At 40.1% G+C, this 17,004-nt stretch overlaps 1 protein-coding gene across 1 annotated transcript in view; it reads left to right on the top strand.

Moving 5' to 3' along the window:
• The window catches only part of REPS2 (RALBP1 associated Eps domain containing 2), a 239,499-nt gene that overhangs the window by 2,865 nt on the left and 219,630 nt on the right, over nucleotides 1–17,004 (top strand). Inside the window, exon 2 of the mRNA XM_029929616.1 lies at nucleotides 3–98. Coding sequence (XP_029785476.1) covers nucleotides 3–98 — 96 coding nt within the window. The remainder of the gene's footprint in view (nucleotides 1–2; nucleotides 99–17,004) is intronic.

Below are 17,004 nucleotides of genomic sequence, written 5' to 3' on the forward strand. Positions count from 1 at the left end.
AGGCCGTCAGGGCCGTCCCCGGCCCGGCCACTGCAGCCGCGGGCCCTGTGGCCGACCTGTTCCGAGCGTCACAGCTGCCCGCAGAGACGTTGCACCAGGTAGGTCCCCGCGCCTTCTGCCACTGACGGTCTGTAGGGACCATTTCTGTGGGGACAAGGGGGCGGGGTGGGGCGTCAGGGCTGCCACGGGACCTGGAGGCCTTGGCCAGGTCGAAGTCGGGGATGGCGGCGACGCCCTTGTCCCCTGGGGAACACACCAGCCTCCTCATCAGCTCAGGAGTATTGGGTGCGCTCCCCATCTTCCTCTCCTGAGACTGACACTCTCTTCCCTCACCCGGCCATTGCTGGGGCTCTGCAGCCGCCCAGACCCACAGTTTGCCTTGTTCTTGAAGTGGTGTTTGTTTTGGCTGGTGTTTGGTTTAACCTCTGCTCGTGGCTCCTGCCTTTGGAAAGGGGTAGGCGCCCGGGGTGCCTTGCTGGGATTTGAACTTGAAGTGTGTGGGGATGTATGTATGTATGTATGTAGAGTAGGGGGCCCAGAACTGAACGTTGTTTGTCTTATATACATGTAACCTATACATAGCTACTGTATGTGTTTGCTTACTAACGTATTTCTGAATGTTGGTATTAAACTGAAAGCTTAATAAGTTGCAGAGCAGGGACAAAGGGCTGCAAGAGGACGTTTGTCAAGGCAATGCCAAACGTACTGTTTAGGGATAGAGCTAGACCTCAGACGTACCATGGGGGACAGCTGTATTTTCCCATTTTATTACTTGGATTTGAAATGGAACTGGAAGGTAATGTGTATCATAGCACCTCCTTTTGGCTGCTCTTTACCTGAAAAAGGAGGAGGGGATGGTCCACAGCAGGTGCTGTATTTATTTTGTGCTTTGCTTGGAGAAAGACTACTTAATAAGCATTGTCTTTTGATGTCACCAGGTCTTGACAATAAGATTCTTAATATCATGCCCAAAATGTGAAATGAAGCTTTTTAAAATTATTTTTTTTAAGTTTAAATTCCAGTAGTTAGCCTACCATGTTATGTTAGTTTCAGGTGAACAATATAGTAATTCAACACTTTCCTACATCACCCTGTGCTCATCAGGACAAGTGCATTCCTTAATCCCCATCACCTATTTCACCCTATCACCGAACCCCCTCCCCTCTGTTCTCTATAATTAAGAGTCTGTTTCTTGATTTCTCTGTTTCCTTGTCTCCTTTGCTTGTTTTGTTTCTTAAATTCCACATATGAGTGGAATCATATGGTATTTGTCTTTCTTTGACTGACTTATTTCACTTAGCATGATACTCTCTAAAGGCAAGATTTCATTCTTTTTTTTTTGACTAATAGTCCACTATGTTATATCTGTATCTCACTCTTCTTTATCCATCAGTTGATGGACACTTGGGCTGCTTCCATATTTTGGCTGTTGTAAAGAATGCTGCTATAAATATTGTATAGAAACGAAGCTTTTCTTAAAAGTAGTAGTTAGTATGAAAGTTAATCATACTAAATACCAATATCAATTGAATATTGATACTAAATATCATACTAAATATCAATTGAATATTTGGAGTGAGGAATGGTATTTTGGAATCTAGTTCCCGAGGATTAGTGAGGGTTTTATGGTTCACTTGCAATATCACTGTTTGTAGGGTGTTTTTGTGATTTATACTGCTGGAACATATGTATGCCTATATGTTTGTAAGCATAACTTTAGCCGTTCTGTAATCTTTCACCTTTTAGAAGGGATTTCTGAAAAGGTAATTAGTATTCGGAGAACTTAGCATGGCTGTTGATTCCATAAAGAAGTCCTTGATTAAGGGCACCTGGTGTCTCAGTTGGTTAAGGATAGGACTCTCGGTTTTGGCTCAGGTCATGATCTGTTTGTGAGTCCGAGTCTCGTGTCAGGCTCCAGGCTGACAGCATGGAGTCTGTTTTGGTCTGTCTGTCTCAAAAAAAGACTTAAACAAAGTCCTTGATATATAGAAAGTTTTGCAGTTACCATTCCATGGTTGAACTGAACGAGGTAGACAAAAACTCAATGTATTAAAACGCAAACCATGGCCATTACTTGAGGCCCTCAGAATATTCCCAAGCATATAAATTTATTAAATGCTGTTACAGCTTCTTAACTGAAAAAGGAATAAGTGACTGAGTCCACACAGCAAGTAAATGACAGCCGGGCACCTGTTAAGGCTTATTTTGTAGTCAATAATACATGGAGTGTGGTAAAAGAAATGTGTTGTGTATTAAATGTGAACGTGTTGGTTTACCGATCCTAAGGAACTGAGGGGGAGGCTTTCCTGGTGTCAGAATCCATGCTCCCTTGAGATACATATGATTTAGAAAGAACCCAAGGCACAGTGCATTTGCATGAATGAGGTTATATTCTTGATGTCCAGTTGAAACCTGTTTGCAGAAAACTGTTTCAGATGTTGACAAAAGGTGACTGGCCTAGAAGTTTTCTTGTAGTAAATTTCTCAGAGCTTTTAGCCCTCTTAATTAGCTCAGCCAAACAAAATATATCCTCCCCAAATTAACTTAATGTAATTGCAATTATCTAGTATTCTTCAGACAGATAAAAACATCAAAGGCATCCTGAACAGGGAAATGTAATCAGAAGAGTTTCAAACAAAGCTAGCAGCCTGTAGCCTCCTAATTTTTACCAATCATTTTGGTGAGGTGGGGTGTGCTGTCATATCTTGATGTCTGTACCGCAATTTGCATTTCCCCATGAGTGTATTAGCCATTCTTTAAAACAAATGTAGACATTTTTAGCCTTTCCCTTAAACAGGAACTTGTAAGTTCAGAATTAAGTGGCCCAACAGGTATAACTGCTCAAATCATGGAGGCACTAACCATCCCTGGTCATTTCTATGGTAACAGCCAGATTTTTTTTTCTTAATAAGCATGCAATTAAGATTACCATAATGAGGGGCACCTGGGTGGCTCAGTCGGCTAAGAGGTTAAGCATCGGACTCTTGATCTCATCTCAGGTCATGATATCATGGGTTCCTGAGTTCAAGCCCAATGTCAGGTTCTGCACTGATGGCTTGAAGCTTGTTTGGGATTCCATCTCTCCCTCTCTGTGCCCCTCCCCTGCTTCTGTTTTTTTTTCTCTCTCTCAAAATTAATAAACTTAAAAAAATTGCCGTCATGTTTCAGGCAAGGCGGAAGTCTTACCTGGAGTAAGCATTTTCCAAAAATACTTAATTTTATAAAGTAAAAATATACTACTATACCTGTTACTTGTCATGGAAGTAAGTTATCTTAGGAATTATCTTTTTCTGTTGAAATATATATATATATATATATATATATATACATATATTAATAGACGAAAATTTTTTCAGAGCAGTTTTAGGTTCACAGCAAAATTGTGAGGAAGGTCCAGAGAATTCCCATATATCACCTTTTAGCACACATGCACAACCTCCCCCATTATCAACATCCCTAACCAGACTGGTATGTTTGTTACAATCCACGTTGACATTGACATATCATTATTGCCCAGAGTCCATAGTTTGCATTAAGGTTTGCTCTGGATGTTGTGCATCCTGTGTTTAAAAAAATACATATTTATTGGGGTGCCTGGGTGGCTCAGTTGGTAAGCATCTGACTTCACCTCAGGTCAGGATCTCATAGTTTGCGGGTTTGAGCCCCATCTCGGACTTTGTGCTGGCAGCATGGAGCCTGCTTTGAATTCTCTGTTTCCCTCTCTCTGCACCTACCCCACTTGTGTTCTCTCTCTCTCAAAAATAAACATTAAAAAATTATTAAAAACATATTAAGACTTAATTTTTTAGAATAATTTTAGTTTCATAGCAAAATTGAGGGAAAGGTACATAGTGTTTCCATATACACACATATATGTGTGTGGCCACACACATATACTGCCGACCCCATTAAGAATATTCCCCTCTGGAGTGGTACATTTGTTACAGTTGATGAACCTCTATTGATATATCAATAATTAACCAGAGTCTATAGTTTACATTATGGTTCACTCTTGATGTTGAACATTGTATGGTTTTGGAAAAATGTATAATGACATGTATTTACCATTAAAATATCTTACAGAATAGTTTCACTGCCCTAAAAGTCCTCTTTGCTCTGCCTAGTCATCCCTTCCTTTTACCCCCAAACCCAGGCAACCATTGGTATTTTTACTGTCTCCATCATTTTACCTTTATCAGAATGTCATATAGTTAGAAAAACACAGTATGTAATTTTTTCAGATTGGCTTCTTTCATTAATAATATGCATTTAAGATTCCTCCATGTCTTTTCATAGCTTAATGGTTCATTTCTTTTTAGTACTGAATAATACTCCACTGTCTAGATGGACCACAGTTTGTTTATCCATTTGTCAACTGGAGGATGTCTTGGTTGCTTTCAAGCTTTGGCAGTTATGGATGAACTTGCTATAAATATCTGTGTGCAGGTTTTTGTGTGAACTTCAAGTTTTGAAGTCCTTTGGGTAATTACCAAGGAGTGTGATTGATTGATCATACAGTAAGAGTATCCTTAGTTTTTTAGGAACCGGCCAAACCATCTTCTGAAATGGCTGTACCATTTAGCAGTTCCCCTCAGCAATGAATGAGAGTTCATGTTGCTCCACATTCTCACCAGCATTTAATGATATCACTGTTTTTGATTTTGACCATAGGAATGTTGTGGTATCTCGTTGTTTTAATTTGCAATTCCCTAATGACCTGATGTTGAGCATCATGTCATATGCTTATTTGCCATCTTGAATTATATTTTAATGCATCGTGGTAGCCTATTTTAAAAAAGACCTTTTGGTCTCTATTTTTAGAGTATTATTAAATTTTTTTTAATGTTTTATTTTTGAAGGAGAGAGAGAGAGACCGACCATGAGTGGGGGAGGAGCAGAGAGCGAGGACACAGAATCCCAAATGGGCTCTAGGCTCTGAGCTGTAAGCACAAAGCCTGACACAGGGCTTGGGAACTCATGAACTGCGAGATCATGATCTGAGCCAAAGTCAGATGCTTAACCGACTGAGCCACCTAGGTGCCCCTAGAATATTTATATTCATGTGCTGATTTATTTTAAAAGCGATGTTCCAGTACTAGTTGAAAAATGTTAGAAGGAAACCCTTTAAGATTAGAAAAAGAAAATATGGAATATCTGAGTAACTGTTTTTAGGACAAAGAACTACAAATGTTACAGTGATTGGTTTCTCAGTTGTGAAGTATTTTATTCGTATTCAAAAGCCAGCATTTTACTAGAAGGTATAGGATGGTGTGGTGGGAATCAGGTTTGGGTTTGACATGAAATTTGAGTTTCTGTTGCTCATAACTTCATATTTACAGCAATGAAACAATCACAAATCCTTGTCTTCATGGAGTTTACATTCCAATGTAAATGTTTTTTATTTTTTTGCTTTATTTGAGTATGACACATTTAAAAATATAACCTTTAGAGGGGCACTTGACTGGCTCGGTTGGTAGAGCTTGTGACTCTTGATCTAGAGGTACTGAGTTCAAGCCCCACATTGGGTGTAGAGTTTACCTAAAAAAAAAAAAGGGACACCTGGGTTTAGGGTTTAGTTATTTAAGTGTCCAACTCTTGATTTTGGCTCAGGTCCTGCTCTTGTGGTCCTGAGATCAAGGCCTGCCTTGGGCTCTTTGCATTGGGCTCTGCACTGGGCATGGAGCCTGCTTGGGATTCTCTCTCTCCCTCCTCCTCTGCCCCTCTCCCCCACTCATGCATGTTCTCTCTCTCTCTCTCTCTCTCTCTCTCTCTCAAAAAAAAAGGGAAATATAATCTTTAGAAATAAAATATCTACCATAACTAGCAAGTATCATATTTGATGAATTTAAACTATATAGACTTACATAAACTATGTATACTTACATAAACTTATAAACTATTTATAGACTTCAATAAACTATACAGACTTATTTATAAATTAAAATTTTTTAAACGTTTTATTTATTTTTGAGACAGGGAGAGACAGAGCATGAGAAGGGGAGGGACTGAGAGAGATAGAGGGAGACACAGAATCTGAAGCAGGCTCCAGGCTCTGAGCTGTCAGCACAGAGCCCAATGCGGGGCTCGAACCCACAAATGTGAGATCATGACTTGAGCCAAAGTCGGAGGCTTAACTGACTGAACCACCCAGGTGCCCCTATAAATTTTTTTAAATGTTTACTGTATTTTTGAGACAGAGACAAGGTACGAGCAGGGGAGGGGCAGAGAGAGAGGGAGACACAAAACCCGAAGCAGGCTCTAGGCTCTGAGCTGTCAGCACAGAGCCTGATGCAGAACTTGAACTCACAGACCATGAGATCATGACCTGCACTGAAGTCAGATGCTTAACTGACTGAGCCACCCAGGCGCCCCTATTTAGACTTATTTATAATATCTATCTTTTAGTATGGTGTGTTAGTCTCTGGGAATACAGTGGATATTTAAAGTAGTCATAATTTGTTTTCATTTTTATGATAGTTAACCATTTTGTTCTGAGATAGTCTATTTAAAGTGGAATATAATTAACATGTAACATTGTATATTATATAATTATATATGCTATATAAAGATTCAAGTTTCAGGTATCTGATATAATGAATCTATATTTATATTTCATGAAATGATCACAGTAAATCTACATCTGTCACCACACATAGTTATAAATTTTTTTCATGTGAACAGAATTTTTATGGTATGCTCTCTTAGCAACTTTCAAATATACAAGAGCATATTAACTATAGTTACCATGTTGTACATTATGTCCCCATGACTTATAACCGGAAGTTTGTACCTTTTGATCACTTTCACCCCCCCCCCCATTTTCTGTATTTATGAATTCAGGTTTTTTTGTTTTCTTGGTTTTAGATTCTACATATAAATGAGATTATATTGTATTTGTCTTTCTCTGACTTGATAGTTAACTCTTAAACATTAAGGAGAATGGCTATAAAACACTGCTGATTCTGTAATACCAGGGGTAATAATTTAATTGGGAAAAAAAGCCAATAAATAATGTCTGGTTATTTAAGCAGCTTTGAGGCAAAGAAGCAAAACAAAGCTGTTAGAAGTAGGGGATACTTTACGAATTTCTGTGCATGGACTCAACCTTTGGGAAGAAGTCTTATTTAAAGGTTGTCTTGTAATTCATTGAAGCAACTGTTTAATCATTAAAGAAAACTATGGGTAAAAGAAAGTTCTTGTGAATTTCCCCCATTGTTAGACTATTAGAAGTATTTTTTAAAAATGCAGATAAAGCAGTTTTCTATTTTTGCATCTTTATATCATATCCCTTTGAAACATACACTTTAAGGGGATAGAGGCCAGAATACTAAAACAGTAACTAAGAATGTATGCTGTTTGAGATAGTGTTCTTTTTTTGTCAAAAAGAAAGAATGCCAGCAGATACAGGAAGGTCCAGAGCCAAACCATTGTGTGATTAAATGAAGGACATTTTCATTATAGTTGCTTGTTGACTCTTTCCTAAAAAAAAAATACTTTAGGAGCACAAAATTTAGAGGATTACCCAACAAATTAGTAAAACAGCTCAGTTAGTGTGAAGGTTTCCTGTGACTTCCTTCTCTGGTCTCATTCTCCTCCCTCACAACCCCAGAGGTTACTGCTGTCCTGAATTTGGTATGCATGAATTGAAAAAAATGTTAATACTTTTATTATTGTGTATATATCGAGTGTGTGTATTGTATGTGTGTGTATAAACATCACTAAAACAATATTTTGTTTTGCATGGCTTTTCAACTTAAAATTAGGAGTATCCTACTCTAACCTTTTGCAACTTGCTTTTCCTCTCATTGTTAGGTTTTTGGGATTCATCTTTGTTGACATATAAGCTCTACTTCATTTATGTTTCCTTCTCAAAAATCGTCATTACTTATTCTTACAATGACTCATCATTATGGTGCTGTAGAGGCCTTTATGTCTAGGGAAAATAGGTGGCATTTTTATTTCTATAGAATGGCACAGGACTTGGGGACTGTACTAAATGTGTACAAATATTAAAGGCTCCTTTATAGGTAGTGAAATACACACTGATGTTCTTAAAATTTTTTATAATGTTTATTTTTGAGAGAGAGAGAGTGTGTGTGTGTGTGTGTGTGTGTGTGAGAGAGAGAGAGAGAGAGAGTGTGTGTGTGTGTGTGTGTGAGAGAGAGAGAGAGAGAGAGAGAGAGAGAGAGAGAGAGAGAGTGAGCGCGCGCGCGAGCGCGAGCTAGAGCAGGAGGGCATAGAGAGGGAGGGAGGGGGGAGACAGAATCCGAAGTAGGCTCCAGGCTCTGAGCTGTCAGCATAGAGCCTGATGCAGGGCTAGAACTCAGGAACCTTGAGATCATAACTTGAGCCGAAGTTGGGTGCTCAACCGACTGAGCCACCCAAGAGCCCCTGCACACTGATATCCTTGAGAGTGTTAGAGGACCTTTGAGTTAATTGATTGGGCTTTCATAGGCTTGCCTTTTTCTCATCTTTTTTTACATGGAAAATCTCAAACAAGTGGATAGAATAAACATTGAACTCCTCTGTGCTTGCCATCCATGCTCAACAACCATCCAGACATGGGTGGTCAGTTCTGTTCCATCTGTGTTCCCACTTGTCTTCTTTTCCCCCTCTATTATCCTAAAGCAAGTCTCAGACATCACATGATTCGTAGGGTTTAGTTTTATTTTATTTATTTATATATTTTTTGACGTTTGTTTTTATTTAAAAATTTAAAAAAAAAGTGTTTGTTTTTTTTTTTTAAAGAGAGACAGAGTGTGAGCAGTGAGAGAGGGAGACACAGAATCTGAGTTGGCAGCACAGAGCCTGATGCAGGGCTCGAACCCATGAACCGCAAGGTCATGACCTTAGCTGAAGTCCATTGCTTAACTGACTGAGCCACCCAGGTGCCCCCTTTTTTATTTTATTTTTTAAAAATGTTTGTTTATTTTGAGAGTGTGTGTGCTCTCATATGGGCACACATGAGTTGGGGAGGTGCAGAGAGAGAGAGAGAAAATATGAGAATCTCAAACAGGCTCTGTGCTGTCTGCGCAGAGCTTGACGTGGGGCTTGAACTCATGAACCATGAAACCGTGACCTGAGCTGAAATCGAGAGTTGGAAGTTCAACCACTGAGCCACCCAGAAGGAACCTGAGGTGAAGGGAACACAGAGAGGTTTAATATGGGCAGAACAGATATCTGTGGTCTTTGGTCAATTGGCAAGACTGAATGATGGTTCCACACAATTGAGCTAGGGTCAGAGAATGTGTTTGAGACTGATTTAGAATAATCGGACAAACAGGGAGATGGAAAAGGCAGCAAAGTGAAGACTAGAGATACAAGATAGGGGTGTCTGGCTGGTTCTGTTGGTGAAGTGTGCAATTCTTGATCTTGAGGTCGTGAGCTCAAGCCTCACGTTGGATTAGAGATTACCTAAAAAATAATGCAAGATGGATTTGAATATTGGCCTAGTTTCACATGCATAACTGGGGACTGTCCTACTTTAAGGGTATAAAAAATTGGTTGTTAGGAAATATTGAGGTGTTTCACTAATTATCAGTAACTTTTTAAAGAGGGTTTGGCTCCTTTCCAGATATTTTTTTTTTCAAAATTTCTCATTGTTTTTTAAAGGCAGGCATCTAGGATTTTGTATTTACATCATTCGTTTTTTCCCTCTTTCCCCCAAGATTTGATTTTAAGGTTTTTAAAAAAATGTTTATTTTTGAGAGAGAGAGAGAGAGAGAGAGAGAGAGAGAGATCGATCACATGAGCTGGGAAAGGGCAGAGAGAGAGAGGGGGCAGAAAATCTGAAGCAGGCTCTGTGTTGACAGCAGAGAGCCCAATTCGGGGCTCTAACCCATGAACTGTTAGATCATGACCTGAGCTGAAGTTGGATTCTTAACCAACTGAGCCACCCAGGTGCCCCTATATCATTCTGTTCTTGATTACCAGCTCGGTTGCTCAGGACTGAGGGGTGTCCTGGGGCACGGGACTCTCAGTTTTCAAAGCAGGACAGTCGAAGGCAAATTGAGATGGTTGGTCATCCTCTCTATTGGTTACTGCATTAATTATCTATTCTATAATTACTTTGCATAAATTTAAATTGCACCTTAAAACAACACGTATTTATTATTTCATTGTTTCTTTTGGTCAGGAGTCCTGACATTGCTTAACTGGGTCTTCAGCTCAGGGTTTCACAAGGCTGAAATCAAGACATTGGTTGGGTGGCATTCTTTTGTGGAGCTCGGGACATCTTCCAAGCTCACATAGTTAGTAGAATTCAGTTCCTTGTGATTTTAGGACCGAGGCGCTCAGCTACCAGAGGCCACCTACAGTTTCTGCTACATGACTCTTGCCATAGGCAATTCATAATATGGCTGTTGGCTTCTTTAGGGAGATTCTCTCTCCAGTTGGCTTAGAGGAGTGAGACCTCATTGCCTTTGCCATATCTTGTTGTTTAGAAGTAAGTCACAGGTTTGTCTGCACTGAAGGGGAGAGGGTAATTCAAAGGCATAGACACCAGGAAGTGAGAATTATTGGGGGTATGTGTCACCTTAGGAATTTTGTACCACACTTGCCTTCCAGAGTTTTCTGAAGCGGAAAATTACTGTGTTTAGCTTTTGGGGGCCTGGAAATACGGATGTTTTTTGCTCAATCACTCATTTAAAATTTCTTTATCTTTTTAAAAAACATTTTCATGCATAATTCATTTTCTTATGCCAAGTAGAATTGGCAAATGTATTATCTTGTCATGTATTATTTTCAGTTTTAGTCTTTAGGCCATTTGTTTTTCCTCTTAACGTGTAGGAGGCAGGAAAAATGGACAAGCAGATGTGAATGTCCTGCATGCCCACTCCTGCCTGGGATACTCGAAAGCGAGCCTGGGCCCATTGGAGGGGTCTGTGGATTTAGATGTGGGAAGGTATACATTTTTATTTGTGCCAACCCCTAACGGAAACCAAGCATTTCCTTCTGTTGTGCATGTAGGGAACAAACCACGGTCGTGGTGGTACCTGTGATTTCGTCACCTGTAGAAATAGGCAATTTTTTTATATTACAATTATCGCAGGTCGTAATGCATATTTAAACCCATGCCTTACTACCACAGACTTGCTTTTTAATATTTTGATAGCTAAATTTCAGGAAATTTCTTTCATATCTTATCTGTTTTAAGTGTTTAATTTTATGCATTTAAAGACATTCTGAGAAGAGGTCCATGCAGACCACCCAAGGGCAGGGGCATAGCATAAAAACGATAAAGAAGCCTTGCTCGAAAGAGTTGCAAGGTGTCTGCACTAGGAATTTCAGTTTTTCGCGGTTGATTGCTTGCAGAGTCCAAACGGCAGTGGCACCACTGGGTTCCGAATGAGATCCCATAAGCCTGGGGTGGCCCCTCCCCCTCCAGGAGGTCCTGCCCCAGGGAAGGAAGCCCAGAGAGAATGAATGCTCAGTTGCTTCCTCTAGGACCTCACCCTGCTGTCCCTGCTCGGCTTTCTCTGCTCTTGACCTCTATCTGGCCCTCTCCACTAGCTTCATTCCAGGGAGCCCCTGTGAAGCACATGGCAGCTGGCTTTTGGGCCCATCGTATTCACCACTGTGATCTCTACTTCAGAGACTGGCTAGAACATGAACCTGAGAGGAAAAGTGATTTTAACAGACTGGAGAAATTCGGCTCTCCTCATAATTTAATTCATGACCAGGAGAGGCCATTAATATTAGGTTAGTAGTAAACATTTGTTTTGACTTAATTCATTTGTCACACCTTGCTGTGGGTTTACAGAAAAATAACTTTGTTCAGCCTCCTGGGGGCAATTAAATGTTTTACCTTAATTTCCTGACTAATTGAAGTAAATCCCATAAATGCCAGCAATTAAGAATTGTTTTTTTTAAGCAGGCTTTCTTAAATGTATAATGTTTGCCCTGATACCTTCAAAAGAATATACTTAATGCAATAATCTCTTTTTTCATCCCTTAGTTCAGGGTCAGCCTTGTAAAAAATAGATGATGTTATACATGAACAGGTTTTTGCCCCTTCAGATGTTTGGTGTGCTTGTTTTTTGAGGTTTATTTTATTTTAATTTTTTTAGGATTCCTTTAAAGTTGTTTTAAAATGTTTTAATTCCTTTCCTTTGCCTGCACTCTGGTAAATCCAGAGTCCTGTTACTGAGAGGTGGCACTGGAAGCAAAATGCATGAAATTTAACATGTGGATGTCTTAGATTCTTTCAATTTATTTTTTGTTCTGTATCAAGGTTTCTCCACCTGGGCACCATTGACACTTTGGTCCAGATTGTTCTTTGCTGTGGGGGCTGCCCTGGGCATTGTAGAGTGTCCAGCAGCAGCCCTGCTCTCTACCCAGTAGATGCTAGTATCTGCCCTTCCCCCAGTTGTTACGACCAAACATGTTCCCAGATATTGAAAAATGTCCCTTGGAGCAAAATTCACTCTGGTTGTGGATACATGATAATTATGGTAGACACTCCCATTTATTTGCTGATGATCATGTAATTCACCTTGTCCTATAACTTGTAGAATGCTCATCTTGTTTAGTTCTCATAAGCAAGCCACGAGGTAGGTAGGTATTATCGCCCCTCAGCTTGAAGAAAACAGAACAGGCACAGAGAATCAGTAACTTGCCCACGGTGACATAGATAATACTTTTCATAATTATTTGGATTGAAATTCAGTCTTTGTTGAAGAGATAAACTAAAAAAGAAAGGGAGGAGTGTCTTGGTGGCTCAGTTGCTTAAGCGTCTGACTCTTGATTTCAGCTCAGGTCACGATCTCACAGTTCAAGAGATTGAGTCTGGGTCTGCACTGACAATGAGGAGCTTGCTTAGGATTCTTTCTCCCCCCCCCTTTCCTGCCCCCATGTGCAGGCACCTTCTGTCTAAAGAAACATTAAAAAAGGGAGGTTTCTGGATGATGTCTCAATGGAGAGGCTATGGCTCTCATAGCAATTCTGTGTAAATGTTGGAATTCTTGTTTAAAGGGGTTAGTCTATGGGTGTGAATAGGGATTTGGACCTACTTCTAAGGAGCTTCAGTATGGTGAAGCAGAACATGGCACAGTCTAGGGTCAAGGCTGAATAAACTTTGAAGCCAAGGAAGCCAACAGAAATTGGAATCAGGCTATGTATTGTTCGGGACCCTGAAGGAAATGGGATGCTTAGAGGATTGTACTGAATACAGGAACGTAGAGGCATGGAGAGGTTAGCAGCAACAGGAACCGTTCCTGTCTCTAGATCGGAAGGGGCCAAGGAAGGGAATGTTGTTGTTGGACCTATGAAAGGTGGGGGTCCTCTAAAGGAACAGTAGTCTAGAAGAATACAGCCATTGCCAGAGCTGTGGCCAGGCAGGGGCTGGTGGGCTGAGGGACAAATAAACAACTCTGTCTCCAGCTGTCTGATGTGCTACAGTGCCCAACTGGAAGCCAGAGGTGGAGAAGCCTGCATGTTGAAGCTTATAGACACCTGCCTCCTGGGCAGAGTGGATGAAGAAGGGTTGTGGCTCTGGGAGATAAATGGAGGGAAAGCTGGTGTGGACAACAAGCTGGACGGAACTGCCACCCTAGATCCTGGGGAGAATGGAGCATGGCTGGTGTGGGGGGTGAGGGAGGTCCATTTGTGCTGAGCTGGGCTTGGGTGTGCATACTTCCAGCAGGGACAAGAGGGGCCTGGACGGGGGCAACTGGTCCATGTGAGCTGCTGCTTTTCACTTCTTTAGGGAAGCCTTGAAGACTGTGGGGTTGTCTGTTCGCATTTGGATATGGATGTGGGCATGTGTGTGTTTTTTGATCAGAGTGGGACATTTCCATGAGTTGCTGTGTTTGTTCTCGTTCAGTGCACCAGGAAAAGATACACTAGAGTGGCCCTCTTGAAGATTCTGCTAAGAGGTAGCTGCACGTGGTGGGAAAGGTTGCCCTAGGACCAGAGATGAATTCAGGGGAGTAGAAAGTATATTCTAACATTTGGGGATATGACCTACCATTAGTTTGGCATTTTTCTTTCCTTGAAGGATAAGATTCCTGCAGTGATTTAACTATGTGTGTATAGGTGTCCACTCAGGATTTCTTTGTACATTGCTCAAGCTTAACTGAGGCCCTATTGAGCAAACCAAGGCCTTAAAAAACCTTAGATCTTCCTCATATACGCAAAGTAAAGGCAAATACAAAGAAATAGCTTTGTTCTCTTTTGCATTCTTCATGGGCTAGCATATCTTCTGAAAAACTTGTTGCCATGGCAATGGGATATTATCTCTGTAGTATACTACATAAAAATAGCCCTTTGTGTTTGAGGGTGATGTTGGTGACAGGTGGTTGGGTGAATGTATAGCAGTGTGCTTTGTCAGCATTCCATTGTTGAAGGTTGTGAAATCAAAATGAGTATCGATTTGCTTTTCTCTTAGAATGCAGTTTTATCTGGGAAAGGCAGGTAGTGCTGCTCTGTTTAATTGTGAGTTAGAAGCCTGACTTTGCAGGTCAGGTAAATATAGTGTTTGTAGGCACCTCTCATGGTAATAAGTAAATGGCTTCTCTTTCTCTTGGTGCTACAGGGTGTGCGACAGAAGATTGGGTTGGAGGCAAGTAGTAGAATTCCCCTGTTCCTGAACACAGGGTTCGGCTGAAGTGCCCTGTGCTTAGAAACTGGGAAGTCATAAGTGGTCAGATGGAGTAGATGAGCCCTGAGCTGTTTATCACATACTGACTTTTTGTGGGTTCTAAGATGGGACAGATCCTTGGTAAAAGGTCAGTTCATCATGCTGGTTTTAGCATTGGCCTCACACATGTAGCCAAGGATGGAATCTTCACCCTAATCTTAATTTTTCCTTTGAAAAATCCTTTGGGTAACATTTTTTGAAATTTTTAAATCTTTATTTTGAGAGAGAGAGAGAGAGGGAGGGAGGGAGGGAGGGAAAGGGGTAGGGGCGGCGGGGGGGGGGGACACAGCATCTGAAGCAGGTTCTGGGCTCTGAGCTGTCAGCAGAGTCCCATGTGGAGCTTGAACTCTCCAACTGTGAGATCATGAGCTGAGCTGAAGTTGGATGCTCAACTGACTGAGCCACCCTTGTGGCCCTCCTTTGGGTAGATTTTTAGAGCAATAAGTCTCAAATATTTTGTCATTCTCACTTCTTTTCTCGAAACTTGTCTTATAAGTAAATAACAGCTTTCTGGTGCTGAAATAAAATTTAGTCTTGAGAATTTTAGACTTTCTTGAGAAAATACCATGGCAGGGAATTTTAGACCTAAATGTAATCACAGTTAATTCTGGTCTGTGTTGTACTACTGCAGGAATGGAATCATTGCCTTGGTCTTCTCTCTGCGAGTCAATATGAATATCTTTTTGCTAATAATATTGGAAATAGTTTTTGAATACTTGCTGGGCATCAGTACTATTCTTATAAATTTTTGTGTGTAATTAACTTATTTAATTACCATAAATATTCTTAATAGTTTTTGTCACTATTTTCCAGATGAGGCATACTTATTAGTGTGCCTTTTTGTTTCTGGTAAGTATTGTTGTGCAGTGTAAGCCTTGGTTGCTCCTTTTTTGTTTGTCAGTATGTTATAGCGTTTCTGATACTGAAAAGCATTCCTCCAACAGGGATGGCAAAATACAACCTGGGGGCCAAATCCATCCTGTCATCTTTTTTTGTTTGGTTTTGTTTTGTTTTGGTATGCCCAATGAGCTAGGAATGGTTTTTACATTTTTAAATGGTTTGGACAAAAATAAAAATATTTCATGACATGTGAAAATTATATGAAACTCAAATTTCAGCTTCCATTAGCAAAATTTTATTGGCACATGGCCACACTCGTGTGTTTCTGTATTGCATGTGGCTGCTTTCACTCTAGAGAGGCCAAGGTGAATAGCTGTAACAGAGACTGTTTACACCCCACAGAACCTAAAGTGTTTACAAAGTTTGCCAATCCCTACTCTATAGTAGTCTACATTTAGAATGGGAGATTGCACTGAATAATAAAAGCAGGTTGGATTTATGAACAGCTTCCTATGTGTTTGAATTCTTTTTGGGTATTGTATTTTCCTTCTCTTTACTGAATATTACTGCATTTACAAGCCAAGTTTCATGTACTATAGAGTATCTCATGTATATTCTATTTCAACTCTCTTTATTCCCATATTGTTTGTTTTTTAAATCATAACATACTCTTGGGGCGCCTGGGTGGCTCAGTCGGTTAAGCCTCCGGCTTCGGCTCAGGTCAGATCTCACGTTCGTGGGTTCGGGCCCCGCGTCAGGCTCTGTGCTGACAGCTAGCTCAGAGCCTGGAGCCTGCTTCCGGTTCTGTGTCTCCTTCTCTCTCTGCCCCTCCCCCTCTCATGCTCTGTCTCTCTGTATCAAAAATAAATTAAAAAAAACATTTAAAAAATAAATCATAACATACTCCTAACCATTCCCAAATGACGGTTAGTAATGGACTTTACTTGTTAATGTGTTTTCTTTGCTAGGTCAGTAATTATAATCCCCCTCCCATTTCTATTTATTTCTTACTCTATTGCTTTCTACTATTGGGCTTTTCAGCCACCATATAAACATTCATATGTTAATAATCCTAATTTAACTACCTGAACTGATTGTGCCATTTTAATTTAATAAATCCTACATACGATAAAGATTACATTGTCTATATACATTGGATTTTGATATACTTAATATAATCAACTTTGGAACACTCATGCAGTTGTATTTTTTACAATTTGTTTTCTTTTTTGTCTCTTGTTTCCTCACTTTTAAAATTAACAGCTTTATTGAGATATAATTCGCATACTATACAACTTACTCATTTAAAGTATACAATTCAGTTTTTAGTGTATTCACTATAAATTTCCAGAATATTTTCATCACCTCAAAAAGAAACCCCAGACAGCATATCCAGTAGTAGTCATCTCCAGTCCTACTATCTCTAGGCAACCACAACTCCACTTTCTAGCTGTATGCATTTGTCTCTTCTGAACATTTCACATAAATGGAATCATACAATATGTGGTCATTTGTGATTAGCTTTT

This window comes from Suricata suricatta, chromosome X (assembly GCF_006229205.1).
Source record: "Suricata suricatta isolate VVHF042 chromosome X, meerkat_22Aug2017_6uvM2_HiC, whole genome shotgun sequence".
Classification (NCBI taxonomy): Eukaryota; Metazoa; Chordata; class Mammalia; order Carnivora; family Herpestidae; genus Suricata; species Suricata suricatta.